This window comes from Spermophilus citellus (genome assembly GCF_964194105.1).
Source record: "Spermophilus citellus genome assembly, chromosome: 11".
Classification (NCBI taxonomy): domain Eukaryota; kingdom Metazoa; phylum Chordata; class Mammalia; order Rodentia; family Sciuridae; genus Spermophilus; species Spermophilus citellus.
Genome location: NC_138192.1, coordinates 46,819,973 through 46,846,743, shown reverse-complemented (window position 1 = coordinate 46,846,743; position 26,771 = coordinate 46,819,973). Strand labels below are relative to the sequence as shown.

Sequence of the window (26,771 nt, the reverse complement as noted above, 5' to 3'; positions counted from 1 at the left end):
ACTATGTGTTAGTCTGTGTTTGGTATCTACAACCATAACTCCTGATAAAAATAACTTAGAAAAACAAACATTTATTTTGACTTTATAGGCTCAATCCAGTGTTAACCAGCTCCATTGATGAGGGCTGGAGGTAAGGCAGAACAACATGGCGGAATCACACATGAGTGTGGGAGACAGAGTGGGGGAGGCTGGAGGTTGGCACCAGCCACATAATGAAAACCCCAAAACATGCCTCTAGAGACCTACTTTCTCAGCCATACCCCACCTGTCTATAGGTACCCCACCTGTCTATAGATACTGTCTATAGACTTAGTCCATTCAAATTAGGATGGACTGATTAGATTAAAACTCTCATGATCTGATCATTTCACTTCCAGTATTAACACAGGAATTTTGGGGAAGTATTACTTATTCAAACCATAAAATCTATTTTATTGTTTTTACAACTTTCTCTCTCTCCTGGAGAATATAGATTCTATAACTTCACATAAAACCTATAGTGTATACAGAATATATTTATAAGCAGTATTTTTACATACTTATGTGAATATAGTATACATATCAACTGCCTGGAACACCATGAAAATATTCAGAGATGCTAAAAATGTGGCATATAAACAAATTAAGTCTGCTAATCAGACCCCTCCCCTCATATCAGGAAATATACTTGTCAATCACTTTCCAATATACCAGATTATTTTAGGAAGGTAGATGTGTATGTATGTATGTGTATGTGTGTGTGTGTGTGTGTGTGTGTGTGTGTGTGTGTGTATATATATATATATATATATATATATATATATATCACCACAAAAACCAGAAAGATAATTCTAAGAATGTTTCCAAAAACACTAGTTAGGGAGTTAATGTCAAGATATTTTTCTCATGTGGTACTGTCATTTCTTCTGATAAAACTTAATTCTCATTTCATTTCCATTAAATTCGATATCTATAACAATTTTATTGACATTTTATATCTAAACTAATATTTTGTAACACTCTTCTAAAATTCCCCATATAAAAATAGCAACATTAAAAAATAACATTCTTTAACTTTTATTCTCTAAATTCAAAAACACACCTTGATTTTTCCTGTGCTTCAGAGAATGAAATAATCCAAATTAAGTAAAATTTGAAGAAAAGTTGATGACTGCATGTAGTAATGGGTGCTTCTAATACCAGCTTCTCAATAGGCCAAGGCAGTAGGGTCATGGGTTCAAGTTCAGTCTCAGCAGCACAGTAACAGCCTTTTTCAAAAACAAAACAAAATAAATAATTCCCCCCAAAACAAATAATTACAAAACCTGAAGAATAGTATTCTATATATATTTTATAATAATAGGTTATTTCATGACAGATGACATCTGTTAACCACTAATTAATTGTAATCATCATATTTACCAGGATGTGGGATAGTCATTATTATCTAAACCTCACAACAAATATTGAAGAAAGGTACTAATGATTTTTGTTACACATATGAGAAACCCAGAGATCAAACAGATACAGCCATTTGCCCCGAGGAAATAGTAAAACAGGATGAAACTACAATTAAAGTTGAGATCTGTCTGTCCAGAGCATATTTTTCACTGAATTATTTGTGTGGCCAATTTTACTCATGCAAATTTTACCTCTATTCTACTTCTAAATGGAAGGAAAAGAAGATGTGCTTTCCTTGGTCATTGTAGTCACATTATTGATAAATTTTGTATTCACATTTTTTTAATTTTAAAGTGCCCTTGGCTACCTGTGTAGAATTTAGGATTCAACCACATTCTAGTTTACAGACTTAGCAATTTTTATTTAATGTGTTACAGGTTTTTGTTTTTTTTTAGGTCAAGTGAGATTTAGGTTTTGTGATAAGACCATCATCACAAAATTTGTCTTTTAACACCATATTTTTTTTAAATGCAAAATATTACACACACACACACACACAGCAAATCAAAAATAAACATATCAATGGCATGTAATTAATTCTGAACAGAAGGAAAGATAAGAAACCTTTTATTCTTTCCTGAGATTAACATCATTTAAAGTCAATTCTGAATTATCCTAGAATAAATGCAGGATTCACCTGACCTAAGGATTTCACTTTGCTGGTCTTATTCTTTGAGTAAACATGGTGTCTAATTTCTTTTCTAAACTGTAAACTTGAACATCCCACCATTAAGTGGAAACTCCTCCTGGAGTTTTCGTGTTATGTGTTAGGTACAGAGACTTCTAATTTCACTCATGATAAAACCCTTAGAAATCAATGAGTCCAGGAAGCATAAAGAAATCAGGGTTTCTTCTTTCCATTATTCTGAAGAAAATCGGTATGAAGGGAAAACAGATGGTGGGATTGCTTTGTGCTGGTTTACGCAGTCTACCACTTGCTAGAAAGAAGAAATTTATTAACAGAAGTTAAATTACTTTGGTCTAGAAACATTGAGATGTTAATCCAAGCTTGTGATGTTTTGGGATATCATTTGTGTCTTTATTACTGTTTCTATTGAAGTTATAATATGCTATAAAATATACTCTTTCCTGAAAAGCAAAGTCCATACAAACAGTATATATCTAGACTTAAGTAAAAATGAGAGACGTTCTTTCATCCTATTAAAACTAATATCTATTCACACACTTGTACCTTGTATACACACTGCAATTGCTCCCGTCATTCAACGGAAAAGTTTTATTTTATTATTATAATAAATTATAATAATTTCATATTTCTCATAAGACTGACTTAGATCTTTTTTTTAATTTTACAGTATTGCTCTACATTTTTGAATTTATTATAAGAACTTTTTCAAGATAGAGCTCATGTGATAGACCTTTTTGAAGTTTTAGCAACTGAAAGTGTCATTTATTCATTTACTTACTCAACTAATGTATATTAAATGCACCTTTTGTGTTAGGCACTATTTGTGAAATAGAATAATTCTTCTTCTGGAAGGTAAAAGATTGGGAAAAAGACACAGAAAGATAATTATCTTGAACTAGAATTTGAAAGTAGTCTTTATTTGCTTTCCTTGAATATTTGATTTTTTAAATTAAGTACATGTTTCCAAAGTAAGTTATCTAGAATTACATTCTGTTGTTTTTAGCATATTATTTTTTCTGTACTCTGTTGAGCTAAGTTTATTTATAAGTTAAAGAAGGTGAATTTCAGAGTAAACATCCTTTTACTAAAAATTTAGAAATAAGAATAGTAATAATAGTTATTATCTAGATGTAAATAATAATTTTAATAAGAAGTATTATTAATTTTTAGACGTTAGAAAATTCAATTCAACCCTTATATTCTCATTACATTCAAATAAGATAAAGCCTACCTTAATATTTGATTATAAAAATTGAAGTGAATTAAATATATGTGTGAGACAACTGCCTCTGGGATTGATACATTATGGACTTTCATTAATGTAACTATCAATATATTAATATCTCTTTCCATCGATATCTATGTACAATCATTTGCACTACATTTGAAAAATAGTCACTGAATCATGTTTTAGAGATATTTTTATGTGACATATTTTGCAAGCTGCTAAAACTTCAGAAAAGTGTATCACATGAGCTCTGTCAAAAAAGTTCATATAATAAATTAAAAATGTAGAGGAACAATGTAAAATAAAAAGGATCTAAATCATTCTTATGAGAAATATGGAATTATTATAATTTATTTAGATTTTAGTTTTCTATCATGAGAGCATAAATACCAATGCCAGTAATTTAATATGTAGCAGTCACAGGATGGGAATATATTTCAAAGTTTGAGTAAATGATAATTTATTTTCAAATACTTAAATCTCACATTAATTAGAATGTAAGTATGAATCTCACAATTGATTTAAAGAATATAGTCAATGTCATTATTTTTCTACTTTTAGTGCCTTTGTTATTCATATATTTTGTAACATATTTTGAGTTAATAGTAATTTTCCAAAATCCAGGTGTTACTAAACTATTGAATACTTAATTTAATTATGTATACAATATGCACAACAAAGACAGTACATCTGAATGACCTGTGGAGTACTGCAGTTTTATCCCATGGTCATGTGATAAACATGACCTTATCTGGTGACTACTTAAGACATTCATTTCTGCATTCCATATTGAAAAAAAAAAAACTGAACTAAGCTTAATTACTAAGTTTAAAAACTGAAGCTAATTCTCAAATTATTAGCTTTCTTCTGTTTCAAAGTTTATTTTTTTATTTTTTTATAAATATCATTAAATTCTCAGAATAATTAAAAGAAGCAATAATATGCTTTAAATCATTTATTCAGATCCGTTGGCACAAAATAATAATGTATGGGAATTAATTAATTAATTAATAATGGTGCATACAGCACCATTTTAGAGAGTATTTTTTTCCCTTGCTTACTATTCTTTGAATAGCAATCCAACCCCTGAAGCCCTCAGTATAAACCTGTTGGTCATTTTAGTCATATTTTTGTCATTTACACTTTAACTATCAATTTTATCTTAGTTATTTTATTATTTATTGTATAATCTTGTGAAATTGAAAGCTCTTTTGTTCTTTTTTTGAAGAGAGGGAGTGAGGGAGGGAGGGAGGGAGAGAAACAGAGAGAGAGAGAGAGAGAGAGAGAGAGAGAGAGAGAGAGAGAATATTTTAATATTTATTTTTTAGTTATCGGCAGACACAACATCTTTGTATGTGGTGCTGAGGATCGAACCGTGGCCGCACGCACGCATGCCAGGCGAGCGTGCTACGGCTTGAGCCACATCCCAGCCCTCTTTTGTTCTTTTTTTTTTTTTTTTTTTTAAAGAGAGAGTGAGAGAGGGGAGAGAGAGAGAAAGAGAGAGAGAGAGAGAGAATTTCTAATATTTATTTTTTTAGTTCTCGGCAGACACAACATCTTTGTTTGTATGTGGTGCTGAGGATCGAACCCGGGCCGCACGCATGCCAGGCGAGCGCGCTACCGCTTGAGCCACATCCCCAGCCCCCTCTTTTGTTCTTAATATTTAAAAAAGATCTTCTGATATAATCAAAACCTTTTTATTTGTACCTTGAAAATGCAACACAGTGTAAATGGTGACACTATGTTGATGACACTGCCAATTGGATTTCTAGTGTTGTAGAGTTCTTTGTAAAGTTGGACAAATGTATGGCTCAAATGTATGGTTCACTTTCTTCCTTGCCTTTCCAACCTGTAGGAATACATAGCATCAAAATGGTGATTACGTTAATTTTATTTACTCTTTCCTACAGCTTTATGAAATATAATCTCCCTACCCCTTCAAAAATTTGCTTTTTTTTCTGAAAGTCTCCAAAGGTGCTTTCACATATACATTCATGAATAATTTTCTCTCATGCCTATTTAATTGATGCTCATTTTATACCTCCTCAGTGCCTCTGCATGTTAGGTCCTATGGGACAACACATTCACCCTTCTGTACTGTACATTCTCTTGATAGCCATCAAGCTGCACATACCCTGTGCTCTTTTGAGTCCTCAACGCTCTGTCATATAAGCATACTCTTTGCACAAAATGGAATATCTCAGCCTTGTTCCTTGTTTACTTTCTGTTTGTGAGAGACCCAAAGCTGAATTCCAAGAGCCAGTAGTCAAGAACTCAGACTTGAATAAAGACAGATGTATTTGGCCCTCTTTTTCTTTTCCCTTGTATCTAACTGTACACAGACCACTTTCTTCTGCAATCAACACTGAAATTCTTCTTCTCTACCAAAAAAAATTACATACTTTAAAATGTTTCTGAATTTTATTACAATTCAGAAGGAGTCTTGACTCCATTATTAAATATATAATATACATAGCATATCAAAATGTAAATATCTATACCTATGTGTACCTACTAAAAAGAATGTGAGTTAAACTGGCTGATTGGTTGGAATCAATGTTCTCTAATATATTTGCTTCTCTCCTATTGTAGGTGACAATATGTGCCGAGTCAATAATGGAGGCTGTAGTACACTTTGCTTGGCCATTCCAGCAGGCCGAGTCTGTGCTTGTTCCGATAATCAACTTTTGGATGAAAATGGGACAACTTGCACATGTAAGTTTCTTTTCTTGTCACACATATTGTTTATATGCCTCATTCTGAAGATTAGAAAGAAACAGGTGAAACCAAAGGAATTACACAATCAAATTGGAGGAGAAATTCAGAAAATTTCTTAGATATTGTTCTTTCCAGACTACAAATTATTAACTGAATCAATTTCTAATGAACAGATAATTAATGACAATGATGAAATTGGCAGAGTATTTTGTCAGTGTTGCATGAAGTTTAACAAAGAAAATTAAATAAGTATATGCCAAACAAGCAAATATTTAATGAAACTGTAAAAGAACCTCACCATCAGCACTTACAACTAAAATCACATAGTTGATGAGATAGTTAGTATAACATTGGTTTAAAATGACTTAAAATGACTAAATGGGCTCAGCTTTCTCTATTTGGTGGTGAAGTGCAAGGAAGAAGGCAAAGAAAGAGACTTATAAGGAATTTATAGACTTTATCAAAGTAGTGAAATGATTAATTGAAATGATTGTCCTGGATTAATGGTACTTTCCTTAACTTTTACTGACATTCTCCAATTTATTGCACCTTATTATTCCAAAGTGACTCTTGAAATTTCTTATTTCTACCACAAATTGTCTCCCTTAAGAACAATAACAACAACAATATTATGCATGCACTGAGCTCTCTATAAAAATTTCTGAATGATTTAATTTTGAATTGTATGCTAGTTAGAGTTCTCCAGAGAAATAGAACCAGTAGGATGGATGGATGGATTTGTATATGTATATACACACACACATACAGTTTGAAGGATTTTATTGTGAGAAATCAGCTCACATAATCTTAGGTTCTGCAGTTGACAAGCTGGAGATTAGATGCCAATGTACTTGAGACCCAGTAAAAGGTGATGTTCCAGTTCATTCTAAAGGCACAAAAGAACCTAAGGTTTCTGAGATATTTAGACCCCAAATTATTTTGTTATGGAGACTGAACTCTTAATTATCTTGTACACTTTTGGTTTTGAATAACAAACACTACAGTTTAATTTATTTTGTTCTCTATTTTACTTATCATGTAACTGAATATTCTTTGTGAACATGATTTTTATTGACTACATTTTAAGCCATTAATTTTCTTTTCATATTTAATGTACTATTTGTGATTCATTGTTATAGATATTTGTCTATTTCTTTATTGTTTATATTTTTCTGTATTTTACCTTATGGTCCATGGTCCATTTGTGTAAGATCCTCCTTAGCTATTTGTAATATTACTATAAGTTTAAATTCTATTACTGTCATTGGAATTTCAACTCTGAGATGAAGACTCCAGTTTTCTTTCTGCCCCTTTATTTCACTATATAATTATAATATAGTTCTTATGTTATAATTTAGGAGTATAATTTAGGATTTCTGATCAATTATATTAAAATCAAAAGGATTCTTTGTAAGTGTATTTTGACATTGAACAATTAATTAATTTTATAATATTTTACAATACTTTTAGACCTATATTAGAGTTTCTTTAAGTATATTTTTAAATTCTTTGACTTTTGGTACACTGCAGTTTATTTATTAGTTTTCATTAATTTGTAGAATATATGGAATATATCTTGAAGTAACTTTTTCAGGAAGTTCGTATAAGGTATATATTGTCTAGTTCTTATGTATAGCAAATATGTCTTTACCTTTCTGTGTGAATAGCAATTCTTTTCAGTATGAATCTTCTCTTCAAAATTCTAGAAATATTCTTCAATTTTTTTTTTAGAATTTCACACTTCTATATAGAAATATGAGTTTTATCTCTTTCTCAGTTTCCTCTCCCCCCCCCCTTTGTGTGTGTGTGCTAGGAATTGAACCCAGGACCTTGTTCAAGATGTCTTACACTGGCCTATCTCCCCAACCCTTTTTACATTTTACTTTGAGACAATCAATAAATTGTCCAGGCTAGCATCAGAACTTGAGACCTTTCTGTTCAACATCCCAAGTAGCTAAGATTACAGGTGTTCGCAACCATGCATGGCATAAGTTTATTTCCTTTGGTAAAGGAATGTTAAAAATTACCTACAATGTGATTTCTGTAGAAGATAATTCTCAAAGATATATTTTCCTTAAGTCCCCAGGTGATTTTTTCTCTTCCTTTTTTCTGTAGGATGATTTTTAATTCCTATTTTCTTGTAGTTTATTTATCATCAGAAGAAAAGGGACCTGTCAAGACTAATTGTTCACCAAAAGACAGGGCTTAAGCATGTCTTTAGATGACTTAAAGTCTATCAAGGTACCTTCGAGGCTGAACTTTATTTTAATCCTTGGGAGGAAAGTTGTGGTTAAAATATTCATTTCATAGTTTTAAAAAAATCTCTAAGGATGCATTAAAATTGCTTTTCTGGAATAACATGGGGCTTTCTGCTAACCCAGTGGATGACTTTGACATCCAACAGAAAGAAACACACACACACACACACACACACACACACACACTCACTCACTCACTCACTCTGTTAGCCTTTATGAATTTCCACCTGTTTTCTTCCTACTTTTGCTCCAGTCCTAGACTTCTTGCCAAGGATGGACAGTATATCTGAAAGCACCTCCCTTTATGGTGGTTCAGGCCTTGAACTCCATTATGCAGTACAAAAATCTATCATCCTGCTTAAAATTTGAGAGGCTTACTCAATATCCAATGACACGTTTAAGTTGATTCTAAATGAATTTTTAAATCTAGTCTTATTGACCTTGAAAAACGTAAAAGTTGCCTCATAATAGTATCAGTGAAATGATCAAGAGAATGAACTCAGAGATCTTGTGTTTTCACTTTTGTTCTTTGTCATTGTAGGAAGTTGAGGGGAGGCTCTGTTCTTTAGGTACTACCATCTAGATAATATGCTAACCTTGAAATTTTCTGTTCAGCTCCTCAATTTCAGTTATATGGTTCACAGATCTTTTAATTATTTTTCCTTCTTTCCTTTATTCTATGCTACATTAAAAGTTTATGAATCACTTTAGAGTAAGCATAGATAGAAGAATAAATAGATATGGAAAGATATTGATAGATGGATAATATTACCAAAGAAGGGAGGAAATGCATAAACTCATAGAAAAATTATTGTAACTATAAAAATGAGCTGAGCTGGTATAAGCAACTGAGATAAACAGAAAAAAATGAACTGTGCACTGGTGGAGCTCTGCCTAGTATGCACAGGGCCCTGGGTTCATTTTCAACACCCAGTATTTATTTCTCTCTCTCTGTCTCTCTCTCTCTCTCTCTCTCTCTCTCTCTCTCTCTCTCTCTCTCTCTCTCATCTTTTACACACCTACCCACCCCCCCCTACACACACATACACACAATCGGATAAGCAGAAGACAAAATTAAAAGTACTACTATTATAGAACACAGAGGGAATAAAACTCTGCCAGGATAACTTTTTATCTCAATAAATTTAACTATTTATATAAATTGCCTATTTCCATATACATTCTTGTGGCTCAAAAATAGTGAAAGTTTGGTTAACAGCCAGAAGGAGTGATGGAGCCACATCAATCTTTATAGCACCTCAATTCACAATACCCAAGCTATGGAACCAAGCTAGATGCCTACCAACAGACAAATGGATAAAGAAATTGTGGTATATATACACACAATGGAACTCAACCATAAAGAAGAATGACTTTATGACATTCGCCAGTTAATGGATGGATCTGGAGACTATCATGCTAAGTGAAATAAGACAAGCCCAAAAAACCAAAAGGAGAATGTTATTTTTGATATTTGAATGCTAATCCACAACAAGGCAGGGGTGGGGAGCATAGAAGTCCAGTAGATTAGATAAAGGGGAATGAAAGGAAGGGATGAGAGTCGGGAATAGGAAAGACAGTGGAATGAAATTGACGTAACTTTCCTATGTACATGTCTGGATACACCACCGTGAATCTCAACATGGTGTACATTTACAATCTTGTCTGTCAGATCCTAATCCTATTCTGATCCTAATCAGAATAACATAACCCATGTTTGTATTAATATATCAAAATAGATTCTACTGTCATGTGTAACTACAAAGAACAACAACAAAAAAATGTTTCAGGAAAAAGAGCCAGTCATCACTTGTCCATTGTAAGTTCAAAACTTGCTTTGTTTCCTGCACCAAAAGTAGAACATAGAGAGGTTTATTGGGAATTACACTGACCCCTAACTCAACTTGTAATCATTGGTGTGTCAGCCTTTGAGAGAGTAAGTGGAGAAGTACGTGATGTCTGCTCCTGCTGCTCCTGTGGTTTTAGTAAGCACATATAAAGCACTCATACACAGCATTGGGGGTATCATCAAGACAGTGGCAAATACTTCTCCTCACAGCCACATAATCAACTTAGTTTGAAAGTGTGTTTTAATTGTTCACTTATGTTTTTTCCTGGCTACTTCATCTCATAGTTAAATGTTGTCTCATTTATCAAGTTTGTCCTTCATTCATGTTTTAACAAGTTTCACACATGTTTAATTATCATGGTCGGAGGAGATACAGGAGATATTGGCTTGGGTGTTTGTTGTATTCTATTAGAAATGGCCCTGTCTCTTTTCCCAAATCCATAGATGAGTTTTCACTGTGGTTTTCCTGCCCCCTGTCTTTCCTTTGTCTTACTGGCCTTTCATCCAACATTCTGCCTTATGTAGTTTGTCTCTTGCCATAACTGCCAAACCAAATAAAAACAAAACATGTTCAATATTTTCTTGGAAGCCAGAGATACAAATATCTTTAAAGGAACTCTAGCTGAGCACACACTCCAGGAGCACTTGGAATGATCCATACTGACAGGCTTAACTGTAGGGGGGAAAGCAACAGAAAGATAAGTTTTTATTTATACGTAACCCAGGCTATTGCTGGATATCTTTCTGTAAATAAAAATCAGATGACCTTGACTCATAAGAAAATATTGTTCACAATGTTGGTTATAAAACCAATGTTAGGACATTTGTTTACTATTGTTGTACATGTGTAATTATATACTTGGTAAAAAGTAGAGGAAATTTTTCTGAGACTATTGGTCTTTTTCTAGTATCTATAATTCATAGATGCAGTAATCTCAATGAAACAGAGGGAAAATAAAGAGAATTTTATCTATACTTTTCACATTAAACAATGTTAAACCAACAAAAACAAGTGAGTTCTTATTTCAGAATTAATTGTTGCTTTTAACTGTTGAAAATTCTACTATATTACCATAGCATGCAACTTGCTTCAGTTTGTTTGAAATGTACTGGGAAAAATCATGAACTATAGCATGGTAACTCATTTCTTGCCAAGAATACAAAATGTCTTTATATAAATTATTTCAGTTCCTGTGTATTTAATGGTAAAAATTTTCAAGGGTATGTTAGTGTTAGTTTGCATATGAGGAAATTAAAATGCAGGAGGTCTATAAATAGAGTTCATAGTTTCAGAGAAGGCAAAACCGATATTAGTGTACCAATAACCTCTTATTAGTGCTTATTCTTCTGGACTTCTGATTTAGTGCAGGCTAGGTTAGAGTCATGTGACTGAGTAATCTGAGTCTAGGCAGCAAATCAAGAGAGATGTTGTAGCTACTGAGATATAGTCTTCCTTGTTTCATTCATATTTATCAAATCAACACCAAATGAATAAAAAAATATATTGGCAGATGGTCTGGCCAGACTAAACACCCAGGATTTCTTCTTAATGAATTTGCACCACAAGACTATGCCAGAAAAGGCATGCACCCAACAGAAAATATTGGCATGATACATGATTGATTAAGGATGAACTCTCATGCCACTCTGGGAAGGTACCAAGATTGAAAGTAGATTGGACATTTTGTCCTTGAGAATCTTGTCTGTCAGGGCAAAATCCTCTCACAGGTAGAATCAGTGTCCCGTGTGGCATAGTACTTGGAACTTAATACCTAAGGGAACCATATATAAAGCTAGAATTATCAGAATTGGTAACAGAAAGCATGATCATTTTTCTATATTAATGAAATAGTAATTCATAAATGCTTTTTCAGTTGCCTGAAAGAAAAGCCAGGGCTTTCCAGTATGCCTTACTCCCAGAAGAGCAATGTGAACATTGCAAAAATATTGTTTATCATATTGTTTAACATTGCACAATTGTGTGTCACTGGTCCTCCATGACCTTTATCACCTTCTTGAACACAAGATATATTCCTCTGTCAAACACAGTGCTCCACGATGGTCAGCCATTTATCTGTTCAGCTGTGACAAGCCTTATGTTCTAGGATATATGCAATCTAATGTGTAGAAAAAATTTTAAGGCAATAAAAAGTTTAGAAGCCCTATGCAGATGAATATTTATGGCCTTCTGTGCATAGTAACTCACAGAAGATTATGTACCACTTAGGTTGGCTGTTCAGAAGACCACTCTATCTAATGAAAGGTCATCTTGCTATGATCTAAAGAAGAAAAATCAAAGCCATAGTAGCATTTTCCAAACCACTTTCCTTACAGGAAAGCATTCAACAAAACACAGCATAAAGTTCTCTTTTTACTCCTTCTCCTTCAGTGTTCAAATATAGAGGCAGCAAGTGCATGTGTAAAGTGAAATAAACAATTTGTCAAATAAATAAGTATTTTTTTTTAACATGAGACATTTAGGATCAATAGAAAAAAACTACTTTTTGCCCTGGGACAAATGCCTTTATAAATGAGTTATTATAAATTTTATATAGCTGACAGCAAATCATGAAGTGAGAAAAGAAACAAGAATTAGTTTAACATAGATCACCATAGTAGGATTGAAAAGAGGAGAATCACAGTTGGAAACACAATCACTTGCCTACACACAGTACAGCTTAGGAAAGCAGGGTTGGGGACATGTCTTGAGTTCAGTTACCAAGCTGAGGTCCCAATCTCAAATGACCAAACCTAAAACTAAAATAAAGCAATTTATTAGTAGTGTTTCTTCCTTTGCTTCATTATAGCCTGGACATCCATTGCAGCAACCACTGTCAGTTTTTACAAAAGATGAATAGGCAATTCTAGAATGCTGTTTTCCCTTCATAGTGTCTTGGAGAATTAGACACAGGCCTTCTGATTTCATTGTTCTCACAGCAGGCTTCACAGGATGCATGAGAACTGGCAGTTTTATGCCAGGCAAGTCATGATTCATGTTATTTTATTTCTGACCTTGGTTAAATTAAAGGATTATTTATTACTTTGTCAGTTTGTTATTGGTGAGATCATGTTGTAATTTTTTTTTTTTTTTTTTGCCAGAAATGGTCCTGGCAGCAGAATTAGAGGTTTTGTATCACTTTTCAAATTCATAGTTTAATGCCCAACACTGAAGCAAAGTTTGAAATTCCAGCATTTGTTAATATTCTGAAAGTGACTGTGGCTGTGCATTAATACCAAGTTCTGTATATATCCAGTCACCTTAAGCATGGGAACTAAATGTTAAACGTGGGGATTTAACTGTATGTTCATCTCTGAGTATCCTGGGGTCAGATTTCTCTCTCTCTTTTTTTTCTTTCTATGTACCTATCTTTTTTTTTTTTTAACTAAAAAAAGCTAAATTTACTTCATCTTTGTTTTGAGTGATGAGACAAGAGAATCAGCTACTAAGTCAACTGAAGTAGTCTTGTTTTTTTAAAGGAATTATGTAGTCCCCAGAGAAAAATATCACTCACTACAGTCATGGCAATTTGTGTTAATTTTGGTAAGTCAGGCAACAATGATTTTAAGTGTATCCCTCTGTCACATTGAGGCATTGCTTGTTGTGTATGTGACATTGTCCTTCCCAAAGTCAAGTGTATCGAGTGAAGACATCGGATTTGTGATATCTTTCAAAGAGATTTTGTAAATTACATATACAAAGAATACCAATATAATTTTTAAAGGAACTATGTCTTTTATGTGATGTTAACTATTCTTGCTTCATCACCTTATGAATTCTTTCAAAAGTTGGTAGATTGTGTGGCCCTGATTTTTGGTCCTACCATAGATGATATTGCCAATGATTTCTATAACTGTAAGGGTAATGCTGGAGGAAAAACACATATGTTGAAGTTCTAAGCAATCACTTTATTCAGATTATCACATACTGTAGTAACGGACATTGTTAGCTCAAAAGTATCCTGTCTTCTGTCAGCATGAATCCTGAACAAACCTGGTAGTCAGCATCGATAACATGATTTCTCTGTAACATAACTGTCAATTATACCTGGGACTGTTAGACTACAGCTAGAATCAACTAAAGATGCCTTATGCCATAGGAGACAATAGAAGTCAAAGCTCAGGATCCAAAACAAAACCTTATTATTATGTCAAGAATGGTAAAGGATCTTAGGTTTGATTTTGGGTGCAAGATGAAAGTGGACTACAGGAAATCCATGGATTCTGACAGGTGACGTAAATTCCTAGATCAGACATAGAAGATTTGTATCACTCATGACACAGCAAGAAGTATCACTTTCATGTTTATAATGCTTCCCCTTAACCACCATCCTCAAGTTATATGGGGCAATATGCAAGCAACTTAATTAAATTCTGCAAATATAGTGAGTTTCCATACTAAAAGAAGCTCTAGCTTAGAAACTCCAGATCTTATAAGACATATGCCAGGAAATCTGCCCAATAATTTCAGTGGAAGAAGACATTATCAATACTCTCTTGATGGAAAAAAAAAATCTGCCCTCTGCCCCAGTCTATATTCTGTCTTCCAAGGCTATTAGCTATGGGGCAGGGATGTGGCTCAGTGATAGAGTGCTTGCCTGGTATGTGGGAGGCCCTGAGTTCAATCCCCAGTACCACAAAAGAAAAAGAAAATGTTTAAGCCAAGGGTTATACTATACAAATACCCTTAAAAAATAAAATATTGAACAAAAGCATATGTAAGTTGTGAAGAAATACCTCTATCTAAAATAGCGTAGGCCTTAGAAAAATTGTGGACCAAGTCTTACAAATTAAAAAGGGAAAGACACATTTATGTGTGTGTGTGTGTGTATGTGTGTGTGTGTGTGTGTGTGTGTGTGTGTGTGTGTTCATTACATCTGTTATTACGTTAACAAGAAATGGCTGTTTTTGCTAATGATATTGATACATAGTAATAATAGATATAGATCAGTTTCTGAAGCTGTAATATAAAAAAATGAAATTCTCTCAGGAAGTTAGCTCTAGTAGTTTTTAAGCAATTATACATAGCATATTATTTAAAGTGAAAATTAAATTTTAGGCACTATTTTTGACAATTTTCATCTTTTTAAACCAAATATAATTATGAAATTAATGATGCATGTATGTTTGAAATGATGTTTAAAACATGTTTGAAAATTCTGCATTTTTGCATTTAGTTTTTAATGATCTAAATATTACCTCAAAAACATTTGAACTCTAAGTAGATTTAAATTATATAAAATTTATTATTTTAAGAAAAAATTTCTAATACCATTTGTCTTAGGTAGTTTGTCTCTACTTGAAGTCATGCTCTTCTTTAATGTAGATGTAATTATTCAAAAGTAACTATAATTTCACTCTTGCATATGGATATCCTTGATCATTCCTTAAAACTTTCTTGGGATATTTGATAAAACGGTATTTGATAAAATGGGAGGGTCAAGCTTTATAGTTGGTGAGACTGTTATCAGAACATTTCCATCTGGATTTTGCAATCCTAACACAATGAAACAACAATTTCCCCTTAGTATTTCCTTGAAATAAAACTATAGGCTATAGAAAATATTTTTTCATATTTTTATTGGTGCAGTACAGTTGTACATAATGTTGGAATTTGTCATTTCATATTTGTACATGTACACAATATAGCAATATAATTTGGTCAACATCATTCCTCACTATCTCTCCTTTTGAGACTGTAGAAAATACGAATGTAGGTGGGATTAAAGTGGATAACGTCTGAAATTAGGTTTCTTCTGTAACTAGAAATTTTTTAATTGAAATACTATTCACTATTAAGATATTCATTTACCTTTAAATGCTATAATTTTATTCTCTTTTAATGCTGAGTAATATTCCATTGTGTGTATATACTGCAGTTTATTTATGCTTTCATCTATTGAAGAGCATCTAGGTTGCTTCCACAGTTTATCTATTATTAATTGAGCTGCTATAAACATTGATGTGGCTGCATTATTATTGCATGCTGATTTTAAGTCCTTCCGGTATACACTAAGAAGTGGGATAGCTGAGTCAAATGGTGGTTTCATTCCAAATTTTCTAAGGAATTTCCATACTTATTTTCAAATTGGTTGCACAAATTTGCAATCCTACCAGCAATGTATGAGTGTGCCTTTTCCTTTCAAAATCATTCTACGAAGCTAGTATCATCCTAATACCAAAACCGGGAAGAGATACATCAAAGAAAGAAAATTTCAGACCAATTTCCCTGAACATTGATGCAAAAATTCTCAATAAAATTCTATTTTTTATGTTTTTGTCATTTCTTTTTTCTAATATATTTAATTTATTATTTTTTATATGGTGCTGAGGATCGAACCCAGTGCCTCACATGTGTGAGGGATGCACTCTACAGCTGAGCTACAGCCCCAGCCTTGTTGTTTTTGTCATTTCTTATGTGCAGTATCTCTCTCCCTCGCTCCTCCCTCCTCACCCCCACCCTCTTTCTCAAGCACATGTACAAACTACTTACTTTCAAGATATATTAGAGAAATGGCATCATGCAGAAATTGCTACTTCAGTGTTTTGTTACTAAGAATGAATAAGAAGAAAATATTATTGTCATTCCATACATCCAGTGTCAGCTTAACTGAAGGAACAGAAGATACATGGGTTACCTTTGTTCTAACTATTTCATTTACTAATGAAAAGTGATTCCTTTTTTGCCTTTCATCAGAGTACGGTTTGGTTACAGTAGCTTTCCCTTGAAATCCCTGCAGATCCACTTGCCTTGTGTCCTGCTAGGCCATCTCTGTAGCACTTTCCTGCAGACATGGCTCAAAAGTCACATCCCCTCTTCCCCTCCTGCCTGCAGGGAAGACACAGAAGTTCAGGGAATGTTATGCAAAGGGTTCTGGAAATGCAGTTTATGTTTGCCTTGCCATTACTTCTTATTGAGGTGTGTGTAAGATTTATGACATTCCATCAGACTAAACCAGTTATCAAAAATAAAACTTAAAGCCATTTGAACAGGGATAGAAAGATTGACTTCTTCTTTTCCTAACAATAAACCAATTAGATATAATTCAAAACCTTTTAAAACCCATGAAACATAAAATCATTTTCATTAACCATTGCCACTCATTCTCTTCTCTTTCAAGACTATTTAAACCATGCAAAGAGAACAGTAGGATAGTAACACTGTGAATAAATCTCAATTAAATAAACTTTTATCATTTGATTAGAGAACATGGAATATATGAAGGAGAAACACTGCATGCATTTAAAGATATAATCTTTTTTATACTTTACCATTTTATTTTTTAATTAATTTTTTATTTATATATGACAGTGGAATGCATTACAATTCTTTTTTTTAAGAGAGAGTGAGAGAGGGGAGAGAGAGAGAGAGAATTTTTAATATTTATTTTTTAGTTCTCGGCGGACACAACATCTTTGTTGGTATGTGGTGCTGAGGATCGAACCCGGGCCGCACGCATGCCAGGCGAGCACGCTACCGCTTGAGCCACATCCCCAGCCCCTACAATTCTTATTACACATATAGAGCACAATTTTTCATATCACTAAAGAGATAATCTTGATTAACCTAATACTTCCTTGAACCTTTAACTGTTCCTGTTTTCCTATTACTTGCAGCCCAGCAAAGTAAATACATAGTAAAAGTTATATCAAAGTTTCTGTGATTGCTTTTTCTTTTCTTTTCTTTTCTTTTTTAACTTTAACTCTCAGTGTACTCATCTATATGATGGAGGTTGTAAAATTCATGGTCCTACCTAAGGTTATCAAAACGATAAATTGAAAGATGAATGAAAATCCTTTCAAAAGCAAAACTACAAACCCAAAGAAACAGAGGAGTTTTTTCACTTCTGCTGGCAGGTGGGATCCACACAAGCTGTGTGGCTCTGCGACAAGGACCATGTTGCAACTTTTAATGGCAGGCTGTGCCCTCTAGTGTCACAGCAACTCACTGCCATCTTCGTCTTTCTGGATTCTTGTCTTACAAAATCAAAGATGAGGATGAGTGAGTTTAAGAGTAGGATTTATTCAGGGTCAATAGAAACAGAACTTGCCACAGGGCAAGATGGGACCCAAGATGGGGTTGCTACTCGAGTGTGCTGTCTAGTGGTTTATATAGCACTTGGGTCAACCTATGGATCCAAATTTATGCTAACCAGGGTTTGAAAAAGTACTCACACTATTAGTTAGCTCAGAAATCCCATCTAGGTCTGCTACACTTCCATTTTCCCACGGCTGGTTAAGGTTGTGAGGTCATGGCTGCTGGGGGGATTTTGAGCTGCAGCATTATATAGAGCAGGCCTCTAGTGGGTGTCCCCAGGCTGGGTAGGGCTCCCACGGGGGGGGGGGGGGTGAAGGTCAGTAAGTCCTGGCTCCCTGCACCTGAGGGTGGTGCATGCATGATGGGCTCTGAGCAGCCCTTGCTGTCAGTGCTGGAGACCCCTGGGGCAGCCTCTCTGCAGCTTCACCTCTGCTTCTCTGCAAGGATTACTGGGCTGGGTACCTGGCTGGGGAACCATGTCATCAACACAAAGTGGTATTGGATTGTTGTGGTGGTTATTTAGTGATAGCTATTTTAAAATAAATCTTTAAGATTCTTAGTAGAATGAGTATTGTCAGATAAACTTAAAATTTCTCATTTTCAGAGATGGCTGCTAGGTGTACAATTGTTTCTATATTTTTTGAGACTATTTGCTTGTTCTAACACTATCATCTTTTTATCATTTTTGTGTATTAGATCACATTAAGCTTTAATATTAAGATAACTATGATTTTCATAGGGATACCTTATATCTTGGTGACATATTTTAAATTTGGGGATATTGCTTTTTACTCTCTATATATCTACATTTGTACAACATGATGCTTTGATAGGCATAGTGAACTGGTTGCTATAGCCAAGCAAATTAATATATCCATCATTTCTTACTTTTTTTTTTGTTGGTAGTTAAGAGCACCTAAAATATGCTCTCCACAGATTTCCAGTATATGTTACAATATTATAACTATAGTCTTCAAATTTTAAGTTAGACTTATAAATGTATTCATCTACATATCTGCAATTTTGTGCCCTTGAGCTATACCTCCCCATTTCCTCTCCAAAATATGCTATAAATTAACTTAGAAATTGTGTCTTTGTATGCACATGAACACATGAATGTAACGAAATATTATTCAGTCTTAAAGAAGGAGATACTATCACTTATGACAACCCAGATGAATCTGTAGGACATTATAAGAAATGAAATAAGTCAGAGAGAGAAAAGCAAATACTGTATGACTCCATTTACATGTAGAATAAAAAGGAAGCAAAAATACTCAGAATTCATATTTTAGTGGACTGAATCTTGTTAACATTATTCATAGGCCTTAAATGTGTGTTTTTTTTTTTTCTTTTTAAACTCTAGTTAATCCAGGAGAAGCATTACCTCACATATGCAAACCTGGAGAATTTCGCTGCCAAAACAGACACTGTATCCAAGCTCGGTGGAAATGTGATGGTGATGACGACTGTTTAGATGGAAGTGATGAGGACTCGGTCAATTGCTGTATGTTCTCCATCAAATAATCTTACAGCCACATTAAAACTGAGTCTTACGTGTGTAGATTGTCAAATCAGTTTGTGAAAATCTGAAAACATGTTTGATACAAATTGAACTGGGTTTTATTTCCCAGTCATCCTTTTGCAGAAAGGTTAGACTACAGAATGCCTCTTTTGCACACTTTTAAAAGCACTGTTTCTCTCGTTTTTCCCCAGCTTTCATATTATCCTTTTAGTTGCTCCAAAAATCTTCCCCCTTTTCCCTGGTTTTTGTGTTACTACACTACAATCTTGGGTTGCTATAGAAGACCTCTTTGGATCTTTGACTTTAAAATATGGAAAATCAATTTAAACACCCTTAAGAGTGAATAAGTTGTACATAAGGTCATGATTTACTCCACTGCTCCTTGGCAAAAGAAACTTGAAGAAGATCCAAAGAAATACACATGAATTTGGAACATGTTATCACCTAGCTTCACTGGTTTAGGACATGGTAGAAAACACAAATGGGGCACTCAAATATAAATGAAAGATCTTATCCTCCCACCCTTTGGCCCTTTGGTTTCTATTTAACTACTCACCATTTGCTAGAAAGAGTTTCATGTTTCCGGTACAGATTAGTAAATTTCTCATAGATGTGGAAAGAAAACACCTTGAAAAGTAAATGAAATAACATTTTCAAAATACATTTGATTAGTTTGAATAGTTTTTGAGATAAATAAAATATTTTACACAGAGAGAGAGAGATGTTGGACAAAATTATGTATTTGATCTTTTGATTTAACCCATGTACATTGTTTTAGAAATATTTTTCTTTCAATTTCAGACAATTTTTTTCAGGTTAAAATGACTGAACTGAGAGCTAATTGACAGTATTCCATTGTCTTGTTTTAAAACTAAAAATATAAAAATAATATCTTAAACTGAATGCAATGGTGCAACACAGGTTATTACAGCTCCTTGGGATGTTAATCAAGAGAATTACAAATTGGAGGCCAGACTGAGCAACTTAGTGAGAACTTGTCTCAAAACAAAAATTTTTTTAAAGTTCTGGAATTGTAGTTTATTGTGTGAGGCCCTGGGGTCAGTATCCAACACTGAAAAAAAAAGTTTTAAAGACCCTTTATGAGAATGTACAAAATTGTTCTGGCCATCTATATCATGCAGCCATTTGTGCTTTGGGACACAATCCCAAGAATAAGGATGTCTGAAAATATTTGCCAATTTTGTTATATAAATATGGCCCTAATTTCTCTTGAATTCAAAGCATGGATCATGACTTCAAAGTCTATAATTCTTATTTTCAACTCCACTAATATATGTTTTATAAAGTGGTCGCCTACAAATAAAGTTTTAAATACTAAATTGAAACAGTTGTCAAAAGTTTTGGAGTGAGAAAAGCATTTCATCTGAAAATAAAGACTATTTAATCCCTAATTCTTTTACACAAATGATGTATGATTAATGACTAACTTAATTGCCTCAATTCTGTCTCACAATGTTTATTCATGGTTAATGAATACTTATTAGATATATGCTTCCTCTCTATTCTCACAAATCCAACGCCTGAGAAGAGCACAGATATTTCATCATAATGTTCATGTTTTATTTTATAAAGTCCCAGCTTCCATCTATGTTCCATTATTTCTTTTGTATTAGGGAAACTCATCTCTTTTATATGTACACGGACAATGAGTTGACACTGTTTACTAATAGTGTAAAAATTATTGTTAGTATATATTTTTTGATTATTGCTAACACTTTCTATTTCCATACGAAGCCAAGAGCTTTTCCTGGCTTCCTCCGTTTCACTTATAGTTTGTACTCACTTCTATTAATGAATCTTATCTCTTCTATTACCTAAATAATTTTTTTTTATCTTTATGTCTTCTCAATTTTCATTGGCTAAATTAGGTTTTCGTTTTAGTTTAACACAGCAAGTGTTATTTTAATCCTACCACTCTTTCTCTCTTAAATAAAACTCACTTTCCACAATGCTTCCAGGATATTATTTATGAAATGAAGTTTATAATTGGTATTTCAACCACTGTCTAACCAAGAGGATAAATTCTGTAATCCACTGACTCCCATATACTTCCTGTTATGTCTTGTATTTATATTTTTATCCTTTAGTCTCATGCTCTGCTTACCCTTTTGATTCTTATCAAATTTAACAATAAGTAGAACTCCAAAAACATCCTTTGTTTTTCTTTCTGACACTGCAGTCACTTTTCTGTAAAGAAGGAATCCAGCATTGCTCATCATTACCTTCCTAGGGAAATCTTTTCTAACCACCAAAAAAATCTTAGTACATCCAAGTTGGAGTTCAGCATTCATTTCCTGTACATAGCTTTATTATAGCGGTTTTTTTTTTTATAATTTAACTACTTTATTATAGTAGTTAAAAAAACATATTGTAAGTATATGCTTGCTTACTTGGTGCATTTAATAATAGATTAATATCTTACTGAGGAGACATTACATTTTAGCAGAGTAGGATTCACAACACAGCTCCTGGCACCTGGAAGAATGAATAATTAACTGAATAAGGCAACAAATGGCTAAAGGTCTCTGGATACCACCTTACAGTAGGTTATCTTATCTGACCATTACAGTCATGCTGATCGGTACTCTATTCCTGGAGTTTCATGGATGATATTCCCATACTACATAGGTCATTTCAGAGGATTAGTTTAGATTTTAAATACTCATAATCTCCAGCATTGAATTCTGTTATAAATTCTTCTACTCTCTATCCTTCAATGTCTCAACTACAAACTACAAACCTATGCTGAAAATTGCACTAGGGTGCAAATGCATAATCTTGAAATTTTAAAATGTAGAGCCTTTGAAATATTGGATGACTTTTATTTTTCATAGGCATATATTTCCTCTAAAGTCCTTGTAGTGGGAAGAAAAAATTTAATTATATTCAAATGTCAGAGAATTTAAGTATGTTCTACATTTCAATTTATTTATTCTTTTATATTACACAAATAAAAAACTTTCCAAAAGGAGTTGAAATAACTTTATCATGCATACTACTTTAAAGAAAAAGTCTTCTCTATAACTGACTAGAAATGCACACATTTGCTGTGCAACAGCATGAAAAAATGATAATATTTTTGAATTCTACATGAAACTATTATACAAATTGATTTTATCATACAGAGGTACAACTATTGGGCATAAGGGAAATTACTTCAAAAAGAAAGTTGAAATTGCATGAGCTCTGTAATGTTTTGAACAATCAATAAAAAAAAGAAAAAAAAAGAAATTGCAAAACAAATATTGAAGAGCATGCCTCTTTAAATCCTGAAAAAAAATACTGATAGAAGGTTAACAGTAAGATGCCCCCTGTTGTGTTTAGATATTGGTGGTTTAATCTTTAGCTGTGTACAGCTTCCCATGTGAGGATTGGTCTCATCCTCAGTATTTTCTGTAGTTACATGTTTATTTGTTTGTACTAGGAGACAAAAATAATGATGATCTATTTTTATTAAAATTATATAGAATCTCATTTTTAGCATCAAATCTAGGTCACAAGTGATGTATATTTTCATTTGTTTGTGTTCTTTGCAGCCCCAAGAAATATTAGATAAAACAGAATAAAATTGGGTATATTTAATAATCTAAGAAATGTTTGAGTATATGTGTGGATTAAAGAAATAATATTTTAACTATGTATAAGAAAAGTATTTGGAGACAAATTTGTTATGTTTAACATTAAAACTTGATGGTTATTTTAAATGTTTTTGGTAGATATTTTGGAATTGATTCATCAGTTCTGATGAAAGATGGGTCAAGAGGCTTAATGATATAGTCGGTTGTAGTGGAAACAGGAGAAAGGAATACATTTCATTTTATTTGTAAATTAGTTACATGATGTCTTTTACAAAAATATTATATTTTAACAATGCATAGAATATTGTTATTTTCTGTATCATTAGAGACAAAGATTGACAGAAGCTATAGAATTTATTGTTTAATAATATTATAATTATTGTAACATTTTATAACTATAATTCCAGATATTTATAACTTTATCCAATTTTAAATAATTAAATTTGCTTTCCCTCTCTCCCAGTCAATCATACCTGTCCTGATGATCAATTTAAATGCCAGAATAATCGATGTATCCCCAAGAGATGGCTTTGTGATGGAGCTAATGATTGTGGGAGCAATGAGGATGAATCCAATCAAACTTGTGCAGGTAAGTGTTTGCTTGAATATGTACATAAATTACTTTCAGAATTGGTCACCATAAAAATTCAGGTCAGAACTCTGAACTAATCTGGACATTCCTAGTGCTGACAATCTGATTATGGCAGTAGTAAGTGAATTCAGAGTTTGATGCCACAAAGGCTCGGATATAAATTATCTTTATTTAATACTTGGGCATTTCTCTGCTTTCCAAAATAATTTGGCACTTCATCTATCCATATGGGTTGACTGTCAATACACTTCTTCTATGAAACCCGTCCCAACTAAATCTTTCTTGGCAAAAACGGGAAGGTGATGTTTGTCAGCATGCTGTGATACAGGCCATCTCACAGGAAGATTTCTTTTTTTTTTTAACATTGAAAAAAAACTTATAAATTTTATTGTGTCTACTATGGAATACCTTTGTGAATAACTTTGTGTTCATAGCACATTATTTATATGAGGTAGCATTTTTTTTTTGTTTTCATGAAGTCCCAAGACCACTAAGCCTATTTATATTTCCATATAATCTATTCCATTGTAATAAATCTTTGAATCCCTAGCCAGATTCTTGTTGAATGGAAATATACAGCTGGTGGTACAGGTTACAACAGTGTGCCAGAAAGGTCATTATTAGTCAGATAAGAGTTGAAAAATGATACTGGCTAGCAGCAGCCTTATGCTGCTATTTAAATGATGAAGTAAAACCAATGTGTTAGATGGCACATATTGATATGATTCGTAAAAAAAAACTGATTTAAATAAAAAAATTGCACATAGCAACATCAAAACATGGACCACCCCATCAACTCTTTGATTTTTTTGTCAAAACAACTCTCAATAAATAAAAATTATTATAAAATGCTTGTAAAAATTAATAGAGTAGCAGAGAAAAGACAGACATCAAGATCAATTCCTGTCTTGTCATTGCCACTGGTTTTCTTTTGGAAAAACTTGTAATTCATTGCATCTCATTTTCCTTGTGCTTTTCTATCTGCTCTGCAAGAGTGTGAATTAACTAGAAATTGTTTCTAAAGAGCTTTTCATCATGTACAAAACAACAAGGGCAAGAGCAAAATAATCACCATTGCATAATTCTAACCTACAATGTATATTCAGCTTTTTGCATAATGACATATTTACACATGATCCATGGGCCAAGTAGTTTCTTATTCCTTGATGTAAAACTCTATTTGACATTTGGACTATATTAATTTCTTAATAAAATTTTTCATGTGTGTCCTATAAGATTGCTTTACAAAAAGACTTTCTTAAATTTAAGAAAAGGACCTTTAGGGATCATTAGGTCCTAGGTCCCTACATTCAAGACTATTCATTTTATAGGTCTATATAGGAGAAAGAGCTTGTCTAAAAACTTATTCTTGGGTAAGAGTTTAGGGGAAATTCAATCTGTGTTCTGTCTGTTAGATCATTGTTATGCATTCCAAACCACATAATCCTGCAGATTAGCTATAATTTTAGGTATAGTTTGACTTTGCTCAGGTTGCTCTTGTAATATGAATATAATATATGATAAAACATCTTTATAAGCTCTACAATTACTATTCTTTTAAGGTTAAGATTCAATTCAAACATTATGTTTCATTACATCCTAAACAGACAGGTCTGCTTTCATCATAAAATTGAAGACACTTGTGGCTCAATTTACAATATTGTGTCTTCTTTATTTGTAATACATTTATAAAGATTTTGCTTTTTTCTACATGATTTTTAAAGGACGATTTGTGTTTAGTTAGCTATTTATAGTGGTAAAAGAGGAAATGCTCATGTACAAGAAAAAATGGAATGATCAGTCCTAATTAGTAAGCTATCTTAGACACTCAAGTCCTGTGGTTCACTAAGAAACAGAACACAACTTGCGTAAGTGCCTTTTCTGGGGATGCCACTGGAAGTCTGCACTCAGTACTAGATCTTCTTTTCAGTATGTTTATGACACCTCTTATGATCACTGGATACCATTGAACTTGAGTAAGAACAAAGAAAAAATAAATATTCCTTTTATCATTGAAAACTACAAAGCGTGTGGTTATGTTTCAAAGTATTTTTCCAGTTCATTTTACCAAAATAAATAATTGACAAAACTCACCACACTAGAAAAGGTAGTTAATCCACATGCACATTTTCCATGGATCATCTCTCTTTTCCTAAATCAAAATGCATACATGGACATGTTTCCAAGATAGAAAAAAAAATTAAAGTAGAGGATCATACTGTATTTGAATTTACTGTTCTATGTTCATTTACATCCCCACCATTTTATATTTAAAAGAAAATCCTTTTCCATGTGATGCTAATTTCCTTTCTCATCATTGTAATAATGCAATAAGTATTTGTCAAGGTACTGGTGATAGAATAAGTAAAAATACATAATGCCATTCATTACGAGGTTAAGAGTGAAAGACATGTCAATAGGACATTCTAATGCAATAGTCAAAGTGCTAAGTGGAACCACATTTCAACACATAGGAAGAATAGAGATGAATCACTGGCTATCTGAACAGACTTCCTGAAGGAGGCAGTGTCTGTACTGAACCTTTAAATGTAAGTGGACTGAGGATGTGGCTCAGTAGAAGTGTTTACCTAGCGTGAAAAGCCCTTGGTTCTGCAAATGAATGAATGAATGAATGAATAAATAAATAAATAGATAAATAAAAACATATAAGATGAATTACTAAGCAATAGTCAAAGCCATTTAATTAGGATAAATAAATAATTTGATAAAACTAATTGTAGTTATGTTAGGAAAATGAACTAACATATCCTCTTGGTGGGTGTATAAATTAACTTTTCACATCAGAATGTAATTTGGCTAAATCCAATACATGTAAAGACTCTTATATCTTCAACTCTAAGTCCATTTCTAGGCTTAT

General features: G+C 33.0%; 1 protein-coding gene across 1 annotated transcript in view; it reads left to right on the top strand.

Annotated features, from left to right (window-relative positions):
• The window catches only part of LRP1B (LDL receptor related protein 1B), a gene marked incomplete at its 3' end in the record, with an annotated part of 1,847,377 nt that overhangs the window by 1,096,946 nt on the left and 723,660 nt on the right, over positions 1 to 26,771 (top strand). Inside the window, exons 15-17 of the mRNA XM_081262419.1 lie at positions 5,910 to 6,032; positions 19,544 to 19,684; positions 23,765 to 23,890. Coding sequence (XP_081118545.1) covers positions 5,910 to 6,032; positions 19,544 to 19,684; positions 23,765 to 23,890 — 390 coding nt within the window. The remainder of the gene's footprint in view (positions 1 to 5,909; positions 6,033 to 19,543; positions 19,685 to 23,764; positions 23,891 to 26,771) is intronic.